The 14800-nt window shown below is 40.6% G+C and overlaps 1 protein-coding gene across 3 annotated transcripts in view; it reads left to right on the top strand.

Annotated features, from left to right (window-relative positions):
- Positions 1 to 14517, top strand: part of yrk (Yes-related kinase) — a 16312-nt gene extending 1795 nt beyond the window's left edge. The window contains exons 2-14 of one of the 3 annotated variants that reach the window (XM_087175578.1): positions 4107 to 4150; positions 5054 to 5317; positions 6012 to 6114; positions 6841 to 6939; positions 7140 to 7243; positions 7422 to 7571; positions 8576 to 8740; positions 9371 to 9526; positions 10183 to 10362; positions 11344 to 11420; positions 11517 to 11670; positions 11887 to 12018; positions 13193 to 14517. In XM_087175578.1, the coding sequence (XP_087031704.1) occupies positions 5077 to 5317; positions 6012 to 6114; positions 6841 to 6939; positions 7140 to 7243; positions 7422 to 7571; positions 8576 to 8740; positions 9371 to 9526; positions 10183 to 10362; positions 11344 to 11420; positions 11517 to 11670; positions 11887 to 12018; positions 13193 to 13401 (1770 nt within the window). In that variant the 5' untranslated portion in view covers positions 4107 to 4150; positions 5054 to 5076 and the 3' untranslated portion in view covers positions 13402 to 14517. The remainder of the gene's footprint in view (positions 1 to 4106; positions 4151 to 5053; positions 5318 to 6011; positions 6115 to 6840; positions 6940 to 7139; positions 7244 to 7421; positions 7572 to 8575; positions 8741 to 9370; positions 9527 to 10182; positions 10363 to 11343; positions 11421 to 11516; positions 11671 to 11886; positions 12019 to 13192) is intronic. The other 2 variants (XM_023412278.2, XM_023412277.2) reach the window with 2 other exon arrangements.
- The last annotated feature ends 283 nt before the right edge of the window (positions 14518 to 14800 follow it).

Raw genomic sequence — 14800 nt, 5'->3', positions numbered from 1 at the left:
GTTGGGGGGGGGGTGGGTGGGTAGGGGTGTGATTGAAATAGACGTTACATTCTTCACAAAGCTCTCCCGGTACTGCCTGATGTTAGCACCCTTGCACACCGATGGGGGGTGGGGGGGTCAGCTGAATGTATTTTGTTGACGAGGAAGTCTTCAGACAAGACATGGTCTCTTCTTCATTTTGACCCCATAGAAATAGGCCCTGAGCCCCTAATGCTTCAGAAACAAGATCCGACTGTTTTTTCTCAGAAACTAACTTGTTGTAAATGTTCATGTATGCTTTCCAACAAGCCACCTCTGTCCTCTCTATCAAAAGGAAGTGATGACTTCATGTGGAAACAGGATGTCCCAATGACCGAGACACCTTGCTTTTCCATTGGCCCCCCCCTCCACCAGTGTTGTCTCCCTTTCCTTTCTGTTAGAGTGTATGTAACATAACTGTATGAGTATTTGTTATGCGTGTTAGGGTTCGGTGACAGCCTGCTTCCCATTGTCCTATCATTCCTGCCCCACTCACACTCTGCATCCTGTTGGGCTTCCTGCTAACAAGGGAGAGAGTCAGAGAGAAAGGGAGGTAAGAAAAGAGATGGAGAAACACGAAAAGAGGAGGAGGAGGATTGAAAGTCTGAGCTGAGCACAGAAGTGGTGTAAAAGTACCAGAACACTACAGATCTGACAGCTGTGTGTGTTGCCCTGTGTTCCCATGGTGAGCTCCCCGCTGGGAGCAGCTTATCTGCAGTCCACCGTGCAGGAAAGGGTGTGTCATTTGGATTTGGATGTTTGCGAGTGTGAGGATGGAGGGTGATGCTATTGTGATTTCATAAGAGTGCACTGAATAGATGCTAGTTCCTTATAAGTCTGAATTTGTTTACTTGCCCATATTGTTCAGAGTGTGCAAATATACACAAAATTACTTTTCTACAGTTGTGGAAAGTAACTAAGTATATTTACTCAAGTGCTGTACTTGGTGCTTAAGTTGAATGCAGGACTTTAAATGGAGAATGAATTACGAAATTGTCATGTTCTTATCACAAACCATGACCACACTTCTCCTCACCAGAGGAAACAGCCTCTGTTTCACAGAATATTATGATAATTCTGTCTATGTATTTGCCAGCATCTAGAAAAAGAGGCCAATCAGTGAAGTGAGGTTTAGGTTTGAAACAGATAAACAAAGGAAACGCAATTTTGTCTGTGGTAGTAAGACACAGTATTTGTTTGTGGTGTAAACTGTTAGGAAACAGAGGCAATCTTTAATGACAGTTGTATCATTGAGAAATACTGTGCCGACTTGTTGTAACACCATATACAGGTGTTGCAACTGGTGTATTATATACAGGGTGAAAGGTGTGTCTGACTGAAGAGCCTATTTAATGTCTATCCTAAATACTTAACGATTTTACACCTATTCCGACTAAGAGGAATCTCTTCCTAAATTTCCAAAATCAAGCATTGTGTCCGCATTGCTAGTGTATTGCTAGTGAATCTTGAAACTTGGTTTCAAGATTCACAGAGGAACTCGGGCTGTTCTTAAAATTCTCTTGTATGACCAGTTAAACATTACCTACTCATGCAAACTGTTTTTATACACAACTTAAAAGCACCAATAAGTATGCAGTTCGATTGTGCAACCCCCACACCTATCATCTCTACCACACACCCACACACTCACATACACTCACACTTTGCTATAGTAGCTGAATGAAAACTAAACCACATTTTTTTGATATACCAGTACATAGGTACACAGCTGCATGTCTTAGATCTGTGTGTGTACTTGCTTGGTAATGCCTTTGTCTATTGAACCGTGTGTTGTTTTATATGTAACTTCAGGGATGAATAGAGTTTCATGATGAGTTTCTTTTATGTACAAACACCTTGGGTCAGCTTATTAGGTGCTATTTATTAATTATCATAGCTTCTGTGCGCAGAGAGGAAGACAGATGAGACCAAGTAAACAGGAACCCAACAGAGAAATGACTGTATGGCTGTTCCTTGAACATCCCCCAGTGTGTGTGTGTGTGTGTGTGTGTGTGTGTGTGTGTGTGTGTGTGTGTGTGTGTGTGTGTTTGTGAGAGAGAATACATATCCCTGATTGTGTGCCAATCCTGTCTGTGGTCGTCTGCCAATCTTAGAAAAGCTATCAAAGAAGAGATGAGCGAAAGGGCAGCGGCAACATAAAGATGAAAGGGAAGAGGCCTCTTTTACGTCCTCTGTCACTTCTCCTTTCTGTGGTTTATCAGAAAGAGAAAGACGTTACCAATTGAAAGGTGAATAGAGGGAATATGAAAGGTTGTTGTTGGAGAGGTGTGGGCCAAGAGGAGTAGAAAAAACAGCAATAGAGAGGAAGGTGTGTGTATGCGTGTAGTTTGTGGCGCTGCAGCTGCTTGGGGTGTGTGGATGGACTCTGTCCTCAGTTTCCAGGAAAAGGGGGGAGCCATCAGAGGGGTGGACAGGAAACTCTAAAAGGGCTAACTTCCTGTAGCTCTCCTGATGGCTGACCTGATAGTGAATGAGTGTATGCTTGTGTGCATATTTGTGCACACGTAAGATTTTTGCATATTTTACTCTGTGTGAGCAACAGACTCTTTCAGGCTCGTAATAGCTTTTGTTGCTTTACAGATTGAAAGGAATTTCAGGGAATGTGTTGTGCAGATTGGACAAACCTGGCACTGTTCCTTGGGGGCTTTGGTGCTTTTCATAATGAACATGAATTACTTTTGTTTTTTTGTCGCTTGCTGCCATAACCTGTATTGTTCTTCCTGTGTGTTACTTCCCTCACATTCCTCAGTAGGTGGGGAGGCTGCAGTCTGGAGTTTAGTCAGCTTCAAAAGTTGTTGAAGTTTGAATCCCAGGGCCACTCTACACTTAGTTGCCAGTTTATTAGGTACACCTCGCTAAATGCAGTCTCACACGACAGACAAATTCAGAGTAGATGATCAGAAGCTGCCCCAAAATGTAATGGGTTTTTCCCTCTCCCATGTCCCATCCCTCCAGCAAGTTCGGTGCCAATCGGTTCAGTATTTTTTGTGTAATCCTGCCGACTAATAAACAGACACTGTCAAAATATAATCTTGCCTGGAATTTAAAATGGAAGTAGCATTTTGGCTTTTTTTCGGAAAATAGTTGCAGATTATTTTTCTGTTGATTGACTAATTAATGAATTTATACAGATCACCTGTGCTCTGGTTAAATCAACACCTTTCAAAAACTGCACATTGTAACTTTGATGAGGGTAGGATTTACTTCAGGACTGTTGTAACAGACTGCATCATTTTAATTTAATTGAATTAATGAGCTGGATTATGATACCTTTGTTAAGAGCCAAGATAGCTGTTTCCCCCTTGTTTCAAATCCTTGCGCTAAGCTAAGATAAACCAAGTGAGCAAGGCACGTAGCAGTGGGCATTCAGATTTTCCTGAAGCAATGTTAAAAAAAACCACACTCAAATTGATGAGGAAAGCTCATGTTGATGACGCAGTCATCCCTGCACCCGAAACAAGTGTTTTAGTGTCTTCCCTGTTTGTTATCTCCTCTTGATGTTGGCACCAGTTTTTGCTTTGTCAACACACAACCTATTGAAACAATGTGGTTCTCTCAAAACTGGAAGTCAGGATTGCATACATGTGTGCACATCAACACAATGATCTTTGTGAAACACATTTCACATCATCAGTGTCTGTCACTTTGTTTCAGTAACCCCTGTCCAGTTTTGGTATTTACAGGCCTACTTCACCACAAACCTAAACAGCTACACACACACACAGACACACACACACACAGACACACAAACACAGACACGCACACATGCACACACGCACGCACACACAGCTGTTGACCACAGAGAATGACTGAGTACCCCTCTTCAAACTCCACTGCAAAAAGGGAAGTGGCTAACCTCACATCTCTCTCTGCCTTTCCTTATATCGAGCTGTCTCTGACTCTCCCTTCACATGTCTCTTTATTCACGCTTTACCGCTCTTGAGCCTTTTTCTCACACCACCTTTTCCTTCTCTGGTTCTCTGCCACTCATCCTTCCTTTGCCCTGCTCTCTCGTGCCACCCCTTGTCACTCACCTCCTTCCTCTCTTTCCCTCTTTTTTTTTCCAGTGGCGATGGTGATTGACAGATGATCTGACAGAGGAAGACATCAGGTGAGAAAAAAGTTAAAAGTTAGTTACCTCCAACTGCTTTTCGTCCTCCTCCCCCTGCCAGAAGGAAGTTAAGTTTTTATTTAAAGTTTGTCACTTCTCTCTTCACAGTTCTGTTTAGGTGTTGACCCTTGTAAACTGTTAATGTGTGTTGCTTTCACTTTCTACCAGCTTGTATTTTAAGTCTTGAGTTTCACTCACAAAGATCAGAATAAGAGGAAATATTTTACTTACAGTAATGAGAGAATTGACTTATGTGTTATGTTGAATCTTGTGATAATCCATTACAGTCTTGTTTTTGTCTTAATTTTGTTGATAAGCAGTGATACTGTAATTAATCAACTAGTGACTAATGTAATTTAAAGGGCACATGAAGTTCAATTTATTTGTTACAAGGAGTCCTATTCATCCTGTGTACAATATCTCCATTGGTTTGGACTTGAGACCTAAACATTTTAACAGATAGCTTTGATTACAAGATGTGCAGTTTGAAAGACATGGATGTTTATGAGGCAGGGAGGGTCATATGAAAGATGTTATCAAGTTGCATTATGGGAAATGTAGGATCTGTTGTTTCTGGGGCATGACACAAATTAGGAGCTAAAAATTAGGCTGTCTTGGAGGTGAAATTCTAATGTGACCCTAGTCTGGATTGACCCTTTAAACAGACTCTAATTTTGGATTTGTATATTGCTTCTTCTTATCATTCTAAGAAAACCTTTGGTTGACTCTGTAAATAAGCACATTATTGTTATGGATTATTACATTCACACATACCAGGGTTAAAACATGCTTTTATGAGCTGCACACAGATTGAATCACAATTTTATAGCATCAAGCGACAATAAAGACAGGAAGAATCTAGAAAAAGTCGCATCTGTTACTTCAACTCTGCTCCTTTCATAGACGCCGTCTCCGTGCTGGTTATTATGGGGTGTGCCTGTTGCAAGCAGAAGAAGTCCGCCAAAGCAGCAGCAGCAGCAGCAACAACAGCAGCAGTAGACGTTACAGATCTGTCTCCTAGCAACGCTGATGGAGGGTTGTCCACGGCCTTGACTCAGGGCCGTTACTGTCCCGACCCCACTCAGTCCATCCCAGACTTCAACAAGGGCTTCTCATGTGGCACCATCTTCCCCAGCAACACACACCAACGGCCTGGAGGCGTAATAAGTACGACTGTGTGTGTGTGTCTGTATCAATGTGTGTGTGTGTATGTGAGACCATCACAGTATCAACTCACAATATTACTTAGATACAAGGGTGAAAATCAATATACCTATGAACAAGGAAAGTTTAATAACAAATCAAATTCAACCCCAATCAGGAAATTATGTTAATTATGTTAACCGAATAAACCTGCATTGCTTCAACATATTTGAAACGATTTAACTGCAGTTTCCTCCTTTAGCCTCATGAATGGGAAAATCATCTTATTCCACACTGTCTGACAGTATCACACATATCCTGTGTTATCCTATCGAAGATGTATGGTGTTCACATATTCAAACCCGAGACTATTATATTTTTAATGGCAATTTTATGAAGTGGAAATATACACGTAGATGTCTTGTGAATCATTTTATATGCATTCTGTTCAACATTCAGCCGGACATATGTGTATCTTTGGAAACGTTGGGGTCTCCACTAGAACTTAAAATAACGTTCTGTGGGTTTTAACAATGTTTGACTGAACAGCATGAGTTTGTAATAACTGATCCACCATCAGGCTGCTGCTTCTTAAAGGGTTAAAGCAGTAAAAATGACCCCAGAAGATTATCGAAGTTAAGTGGCTTGAACTCGAGTGTATAACTGGAAACGTGTTGTGTATGTGTTTCTGTGTTTCTGTGTGTGAACATGTATGCAGGTGGTGGAGTCACCCTCTTCATAGCTCTGTATGACTATGACGCGCGCACTGAAGATGACCTCACGTTCCAGAAAGGAGAGAAATTTCAGATCATTAACAATACGTGAGTAGAAAAGCACACAAAACTAACTGTATTTTAATCATAATTAAATTATATATTAAGTGAAAAACAACCCTGATAGGATTGCAATAAAAAATTCTGACATTATGCATCGAGAGGTGAAAAATGAACGTTGACTATATGTGATCAATGTTAAATGTGTTAAATGAGATCAGCTATGACTCCCAAAAGGTAATTAATTTTGTTTGCATACATTAAATGCCACAAGCTGCTATTAAATGCCATCCATTAACACTGTGAACTGTCAGAGGTTTCAACTGCTGCTAATGATGTTGACAAGCTTATAGTCTTGAAAAATGTTCTTGTCACACACTAGAAATCTAAAATAACTTTGAATGATGATGGTTAAAATTGGCTTTGCTGCCAGGGTCCTTCCCTAATGTCTTCCAGCAAAGTTCACACATATGCCCATTATCTTCTTTCTCATCTAGACACCTTTTAGTCTGCTCTTTAATTTTATGTAGATAAAGCTTGATGAAAAATCTGCTTTGTTGTTTGCTTAAGAGATTACATCATTACCTTTGGAAGTAAGAGACTGAAAAGCACTGTTTTTACATATTTTGCACTTAAGGAGGAATAAATAAGAAATTTTATAGTCTCATATTTTCATTTTATTTCACTGTTGTTAAAAGTATCATAAATATAAACTATAAACTCATGTATTGCATCTCTACAAGCAAACTGCTGTTTTGTGTGGGAATTTGGCAGAGAGGGCGACTGGTGGGAGGCTCGATCTTTGGACACTGGCAACTCAGGTTACATCCCTTCCAACTACGTAGCGCCTGTTGACTCCATACAGGCTGAGGAGTGAGTACACACACAGACACACACACACACACACACACACACACACACACAGAGTCGTGACAGCTATATATGCTGCACTATAAGCACTGATAGTTTATGTTGAAAGATATTCTCAGTGATTGACATAAAATCTGAGGGCAAAGGTGGTAAGATGCTATGCTATTGCTATGGTGACCTATGTGTTGTTGTCATGGTGACAGGTGGTATTTTGGGAAGATGGGGAGGAAGGATGCGGAGAGACAGCTGCTGGGCCATGGCAACCAGAGGGGAACTTTTCTCATACGAGAGAGCGAGACCACCAAGGGTAAGGAGACCACACATGCACTCACAAACACACACATACTCTCTTTTGTTAGAGACTTACCGCTCTAAATATATCAAAGCTTTCATTTTTTCTTTCTTCGTATCTCTCACTCACTACCTCGCACTGTCCCTCTTTGTCCTCACCTTCCCTCCATTGTTCCCCTCCCATCTCTTTCCAGGTGCTTACTCTCTGTCTATCCGTGACTGGGACGACAACAAGGGAGACCACGTTAAGCATTACAAGATCCGCAAACTGGACAACGGTGGCTACTACATCACCACGAGATCACAGTTTGACACTGTTCAGCAGCTGGTAGAGCACTACACAGGTGATACACATAAACACATTCACCAATTCATCCTCTTTTTATAATTAAAATCTGTGTTATTCTGTTTTCTACCTGATCCATAATGACACTATTACCGGTGGCGCAAAGTACATTGACTCAAGTTCTGTACATAAATAGAACATTGTTCTACTTTTTTTTACTTTTCTTAATTGCTTATTTCCATTTGTTGCTACTTTATTCTTCTACTTTACTACATTTATTTGAAGTTACTTTGTAGATGAAGATTCTACATAAAAAGTATATAATCAGCCTATAAAATATTCATAGTTGAAATAACCAACTAAATTATTATAATGCTGCTTGTATCTTAATGCATTAGAAATAATAATTTTATTGTTTATATAATAATATATATTATAATATTTATAGAGAGAGTTTTTTTACTTGTGATTAAGTTTGATACAGTACATTTTGCAGGTAATACATTTGTGCTTTAACTTAAGTAAGATCTGAATTCAGCTCTTTTACTTGCAACAGAGTATTTTTACATTGTGGTCTCACCACTTTAGTAAAGAATTTGTATACTTCTTCCGCCACTGACTGTTGATTCTGACTGTGCGTAAAAAAAGCAGGGTTCACACCCTTGACTTCCTCTGCTCTCTGTCAGTGTAAATCTGCCCCCTAGTGGCTTGTGCTCATATAACAAACACTCTGCAGTGTGTGCACTGTTCGTGATGCTATCCTCATGAGCAACCTGAGAGCTCTGGGCACATGATGTTTTTCTTACCAGCTGTATGGTCCCTGTGTTGTCTTCTTTTGTATCTGTACATGATGTTGCCGCTGCTCGGAATATGTGTTCATGTCTGTTTTGCTGAAATTTCCTTGTGTCTTTGTACTTTATTTTTTGGTTTACTTGTCAGTTGCATAAGTCGCATAAGCAACCTGTCTTGTTCTTTCTTTATCTCTGCATTTGCTCTGTTTTCTTTTCCTCTTGTTTCCCTTTTTCTTTGCCTGTCTGCTTGTCTCTTCTCTCTCTCTCTCAGAGAGAGCGGCGGGACTGTGCTGCCGTTTGATTGGCAGCTGTAAACGGGGCATGCCTAAGCTGGCCGACTTATCAGTGAAGACCAAGGATATGTGGGAGATTCCCCGTGAATCCCTCCAGCTGATTAAGAAACTGGGCAATGGCCAGTTTGGAGAAGTCTGGATGGGTAGGACTATGTTTCAGGGGTGGGAAGGTAACAGCAAGAGCACACCTGGATAAAGAAGTCTTAAAGCTTTAGCAGTTAGGCCTACACATTATACATTTAAGTCTTGGTTGTATTCAGTTGACACAAACATCAGTAAATATTTCAAGTGTGAAGACACAAACAGACATTCTTTAAAGCCCTGTTTATCTGTTTATGTTGTTCAAAGTGTCAGCTTATACCTGCAACAAATATGTGGATTGGACCAGATACACATGGTCCACAGTCTGGACCAGTTTTTGATTGAAACCTTTGTAGTGAAGCAAATCCTTGAAAAATCCCTTTATCTGATAACAATTATACAGAGGCAGCTGCTAATGAATTAAAAATTAGAGCGAAAAGTGTTTTATATCCAGGTATGCAGAGCTGTTCCTCTCCTCCCCTGTTGTTGCATGTGCATGTTTCATCATCTCACCTCACCTCTTTGTCACCCCCCCACCCATCTTTCTCCCATCTCTCTTCCATCTTTCTTTCCACCAATCACTTCACATTTTTTCCCCCATTCTCCATCACCCACTCTTCCCATACTCCCGCTCTTTCAATTCCTTTCCCTACATCTCCACCCTCCTTGGCTCCATTCTCCTCCACCATTAGGCTCTAATGATGGGCTGTGTCATTACCTGACCAAGCCCTGTCTCAACTCCACCCCGCTCACCATGGGCCTTGCGCGGGATGCCTGGGAGGTATCCAGGGAAACGCTGTCAATGCAAAAGAAGCTGGGACAGGGCTGCTTCGGTGACGTGTGGATGGGTGAGACTGACACCCTCTACGTGCTTAGAAGGAAAACTGTCTGTTCAGCATCGTCTGACATGTCTGTTATTGTCGTGTTGCAAAGTTTGTTGGTAGTACCGGCTGTGGCAGGCCATTTATGTCAGTCTATGCAAGCAAAGTTTGTTTTTCCCTATTAAATCGCATCTTAGCAGTTATTCCCACAGGATGTATTAACAATTACACGTACGACCAGTCTCTTGTTGAAGCTGTCATACAGTTTCCCTGACTAAATCCCAGTGTGTTGGGTTTCTGAGCCGTGCAGAGTTTCTTCTTGAAGCAGGTCAGGTGCTGCTGGTGTTGATGTAAGACCAGTAAACCTCCTTCTCTCCTAACTTCACCCTGTCTCATGTCATGCATGCTCTCCAACATAACAATCATTCGCATGCAGGAATTTGACCGTGTGTGTTCATTACAGCATGCATATTGTGTGTTTTTGACATCTGTGTGGGTGTTTGTGTCCCCATATATGTAACATGGCGGCATATATACAGTGAATGGCTGTATACACTGTACAGTTTATACATCCTTCCACTTGTCAGTATGCCAGAAAATTGGTGTATATGCTCATGCAGTATGTCTGTGTGTGTGTGTCCGTGTCCTGTGTGTGCATTAACACCCCCTTGTCTGTATGCCAGGCATGTGGAACGGCACCACCAAGGTAGCAGTGAAGACTCTGAAGCCAGGAACCATGTCCCCCGAGGCCTTCCTGGAGGAGGCTCAAATCATGAAGAGACTTCGCCATGACAAGCTGGTGCAGCTCTATGCCGTGGTTTCTGAGGAGCCTATCTACATTATCACTGAGTTCATGAGCCAAGGTATCAGGCTGAGCAAACTGTCATGCCTGTGACGTGCTATAGATACAGTATGAATCCCTGGTGTTAGGTGGAAACCTCGCTGTTGATAAGAGTATTGACAAAGTTCATACTAACACTGAGGTTAATTTATTACAATAATGCATCTACAGAATAATAAATATTCATATGTTTATTTTATTAATTATATATATATATATATATATGTATATATATATATACACATGCTTTTGGATTCTATTAAAATCATGGGACACATGGTAGATTTGTTTCATTTAAGTCAGTGCCGTAGATTGAGAAAATAATAAAATAATTTTCGGAAATGCTCCACATTTTGTAATGAAATCCTCAAAAAAAAAAAAAAAATCTTCGATCTGCACCTGGATCTGGACCTGCACCAAAAATTATTCACTTGTTACTTGGCTCCTATCCTGACTTTTAACGATTTTAGAAAATGACAAACATTTGAGACATCCTGCTCAATTCCAAACAGAACAATAAACTAACAGACAGAAAAACGCAGACTTCAACAGTACGTTTAAAACATTACATGGCACATTAAAAAACTTGCAGATAGCTTGTACACTGATCAGAGAGACTTGTAAATTAAAAGACCAAAGTTCGAGGCCCCATGCCTCCATCCTGAGCAAAACACTGAATTCCCACCAATCCCAGGGATTTTCTTCCCTCTTTGGGGATGATCTTTGACCCCCCTGTGAAGATGGCCTGGGGGCAGGAAAAATATCCCTTAAATATTCACTAAAAAAGAAAAATAGAAAAGTCAGAATTAAGATGTGTTCATGGAAAGGAATATTTAATGCTCTGTGTCACTGTGTATGAATTTACACGCACCTATCTAATTTGACTTTGATTAAAAATGCATGATGTACTCTCCATGTAGTACAGTGTGACACATGGCAGCAGATGTGGTGACCACAGTGGGTGAATGGGGCCTGTCATGATGCCACACTCTTTCTTTTTCAGGTAGTTTGCTGGACTTCTTAAAAGACGGAGAGGGGCAAAGCCTGAAGCTGCCTCAGCTGGTTGACATGGCTGCACAGGTGAGTTTAAGACAGACACAAACACACTGACCCAGTAAAAGTAAGCATGTACTTCTGCCACATATGTGAGATCTTTTTGTCTCTGTGTGTGCGCAGATTGCAGCTGGAATGGCGTACATCGAGAGGATGAACTACATCCATCGTGACCTGCGAGCAGCTAACATCCTTGTTGGAGACAATCTGGTATGCAAGATTGCTGACTTTGGCCTGGCGAGGCTCATTGAGGACAATGAGTACACAGCTAGACAAGGTAACAGCATGTGATCTTAAATGTGTGTGTGTGTGTATGTGTGTGTGTGTGTGTGTGTGTGTGTGTGTGTGAGCATGAGAGAGCCTGAGGAAAAGAGCCACGCTTACACAATGTGATGATTAAGAGTGTCTGCCTCTGCCTCCATGCCTATATTTTTATACATAACCTATCCTAATTATATGATTATGCATCTTCACTGCGTTGCCATGGTTTCAGGGGCGAAGTTCCCCATCAAGTGGACGGCTCCAGAAGCTGCACTGTATGGACGCTTTACCATCAAGTCAGATGTCTGGAGCTTCGGCATCCTACTAACCGAACTCATCACTAAAGGACGTGTGCCATACCCAGGTACTACATGATCCCTGTTTGTTCAGTATGTTTTAATTTCACAAGCAGTAACAGGTTCATCGTCATTGGCAGTGAAAATCCTCCAGGATTCGATTATTTTTTCAGCTTCATTCTTATACAGCAACAATCTGGAAAAGTAGTTGCAGATGAATGTGGAGCGTCGGAGAGTTTACTTTCGTTTTCACTGGCGGTCACTGAGCGGTTATACTGGAAACTTTATGGCTTAAGTGCTTTGCTCACCAGTGCATTGAAAGTAAATGGAGATGTAATGCTTACAAAATGTTATTGATGCATTGACACCTGGAATTACTGATTTTAAAAAATGATTGAGAAATAATAATTTCATCGTTCCGTTACTACAAACATTTTAAATTTGAAACTATTGCATGTTATAGTGAAATAATGTAATTTGTAACTGAGATTAAAAATCTCTTTTACAGGAGTGTCATGTTCAACATAGCAGTGCCATCTTGTAAGAAAATGTATGAGACAGACTTATGATGAATTAGATCAAATATTACAGAATAATCACAAGATCACAACTCACATAAGATCAGAAGAATAACGTAAGTTTGATGAAATAACAGTAATAAATAAACCCCAACATGGAATATAAAAGCAAATGTGTAGTAGATTAAAATACTTAAGTAGAAATACACAAAATTGGTAAATTAAATCGTATAACAGATAACACTGATGATCAGGACTTTTGCTCGTTTGTGGCTGTATTTCAGTGAAGCCCTTGAAGATGTTGCTGTGTGTACTTATGAGCCTTGACTCTGTACACTTTGTTATACATTTCCTTTAAAGTTCTTTGAAACTCAAAGCCCTATATAATGCAGTTATTTAATATATTGTACATAGATGGATCCTGTTTTTTTTAATTATTTTTTGAGATCAGAGGTATGTTTTCTTCTTGGACATATTGTGATGCATTCCAGATTTTTATGCTGTATCTTAAGTAAACAAAATACTGAAAGTGATAAAATCAATGTAATATATTATGAGTTATATACTGTTTTGATCATATCTGCACATTTTATTTCTTTATTTATGTTTCTTTTATTGCACTTTTCTCCTTATCCTTTATGTGTTGTTTAATCCAACACTTTTTCTCTGAACCCTCTCCCCCTCTCCTCCATCCACGTTCCCTCTCCCTCCTCAACCCCTTTAGGCATGAACAACCGTGAGGTGCTGGAGCAGGTGGAGAGGGGCTACAGGATGCCCTGTGCCCAGGGCTGCCCCGCCTCGCTCCATGAACTGATGCTGCAGTGCTGGAGGCGGGAGGCCGATGAGAGGCACACTTTCGAGTACCTGCAGTCCTTCCTGGAGGATTACTTCACCGCCACAGAGCCGCAGTACCAGCCCGGAGAAAACCTGTGACCCCACATGTGTAGGACAGACATGGAGTGATAAACGGACAAACAGAGGCAGACACATGTACACTGACAGGCATGTTGTAGTACATGTACATGCTGTCATTGTAATTGTTGCTCGCATACCGTACATGGACACACACACACAACACACGCATATACATATCATTGCCTTGTTTAATTGTTTAAAGACAGTGTCCTCCCTTTGGTCACTGATCACTGCAGCCCATTTAGGACAGATCAGTCAACCATGTTGAAGAGCGGAGTCGGAGCTCTGCTGGTCAGGCCTTGCAGTAATGTTGCTTTACTCTGTAACCATGACAACAAGGAACTGAAAGAAGATGTAGATGGTTGTGCTGAGGTGGGGGGAAGTCGAGTTGGTACATGATCTGTTCAGCTACCATGCAGTATATGTTGATTTTTTCTCTTTGAGAACAATGTTTACCTGAGATAAATACTGTATGTTATTATGGAAATGAAAGCAGGTGCAACAGGATATGACTACACTTGGAATACTGTTTGAAAAATGTCTGAATGAACCCAATGGACCTGTGAGGTAGATGGATAGATTATGTACTGACACAAGTACTTCTAGCTGTAAGAAGATTAGAGCTCCTCCAGTAACTGAACAAAGGTCTGTTTTAAAGCTTGTCATGTTATTTACGTAAAATGGCTTTTAACCTGATCACAGATCCATGTCCGTGTCCTGACAAGGGGAACTGGTTTCAAACTTTCCACCAACATGTGCCTTAAAGTGGTCAAATGAGGGGCTGTTTTAGATTTTAAGTACCTTTAATACTATAATAAGCAAAGTCTCAGAGATGGTAAGGAATGCTCTCTGTTTGTCTGATCATTTGTATGACAATTTGTATGAACTGTCTCTTCTCTTGTTTTAATTTAACTCAGATACATCTGTGCATCACAAAGACTTCTATAACTAGTTAACATGTATACAGTGTTCATCAACTGGGAGGGCAGGGTGGAATGTTACACATAAAGGGAAAGATTATTGTCAGTGGCGAGATAGTGTTTCATTGTATTTTCTTGAAGAGAATGAAACCTTTATGCTGAGATTCCCCTGTCATGTTATTTTAATAAAAATCAGATATCTTTTCCAAGTTAAGGCATGTCTCTTTTTCTATGTGTATTTGGACATGTACACAGTTGCAGCACAAATAACAAAGACAGGTGCCATCACAAAAGACACAAATGGGGACGAATGGTCATCTTCAGTCCGGCTTAAATTTTTTTGAGGCTGAGTTTAGAATTTATTTGTTTTATTCTTCGAGCAAAATGTCATATTTTTGTAATACGTTTCACTAAAAAGGAGGGTCAAAAAGTAGAGGTGATCAAAAAAAATCTTCAACCAATTCAGTATATCTGTAAAGCTTTGGTTTTAATACGAA

This window comes from Seriola lalandi, unplaced genomic scaffold (genome assembly GCF_002814215.2).
Source record: "Seriola lalandi dorsalis isolate HSWRI2012SDOR001 ecotype SW California unplaced genomic scaffold, Sedor1 jcf7180002054476, whole genome shotgun sequence".
NCBI lineage: Eukaryota > Metazoa > Chordata > Actinopteri > Carangiformes > Carangidae > Seriola > Seriola lalandi.
The sequence above is the reverse complement of the archived record's forward strand: the minus strand, read 5'-3'. Positions and strand labels throughout refer to the sequence as shown.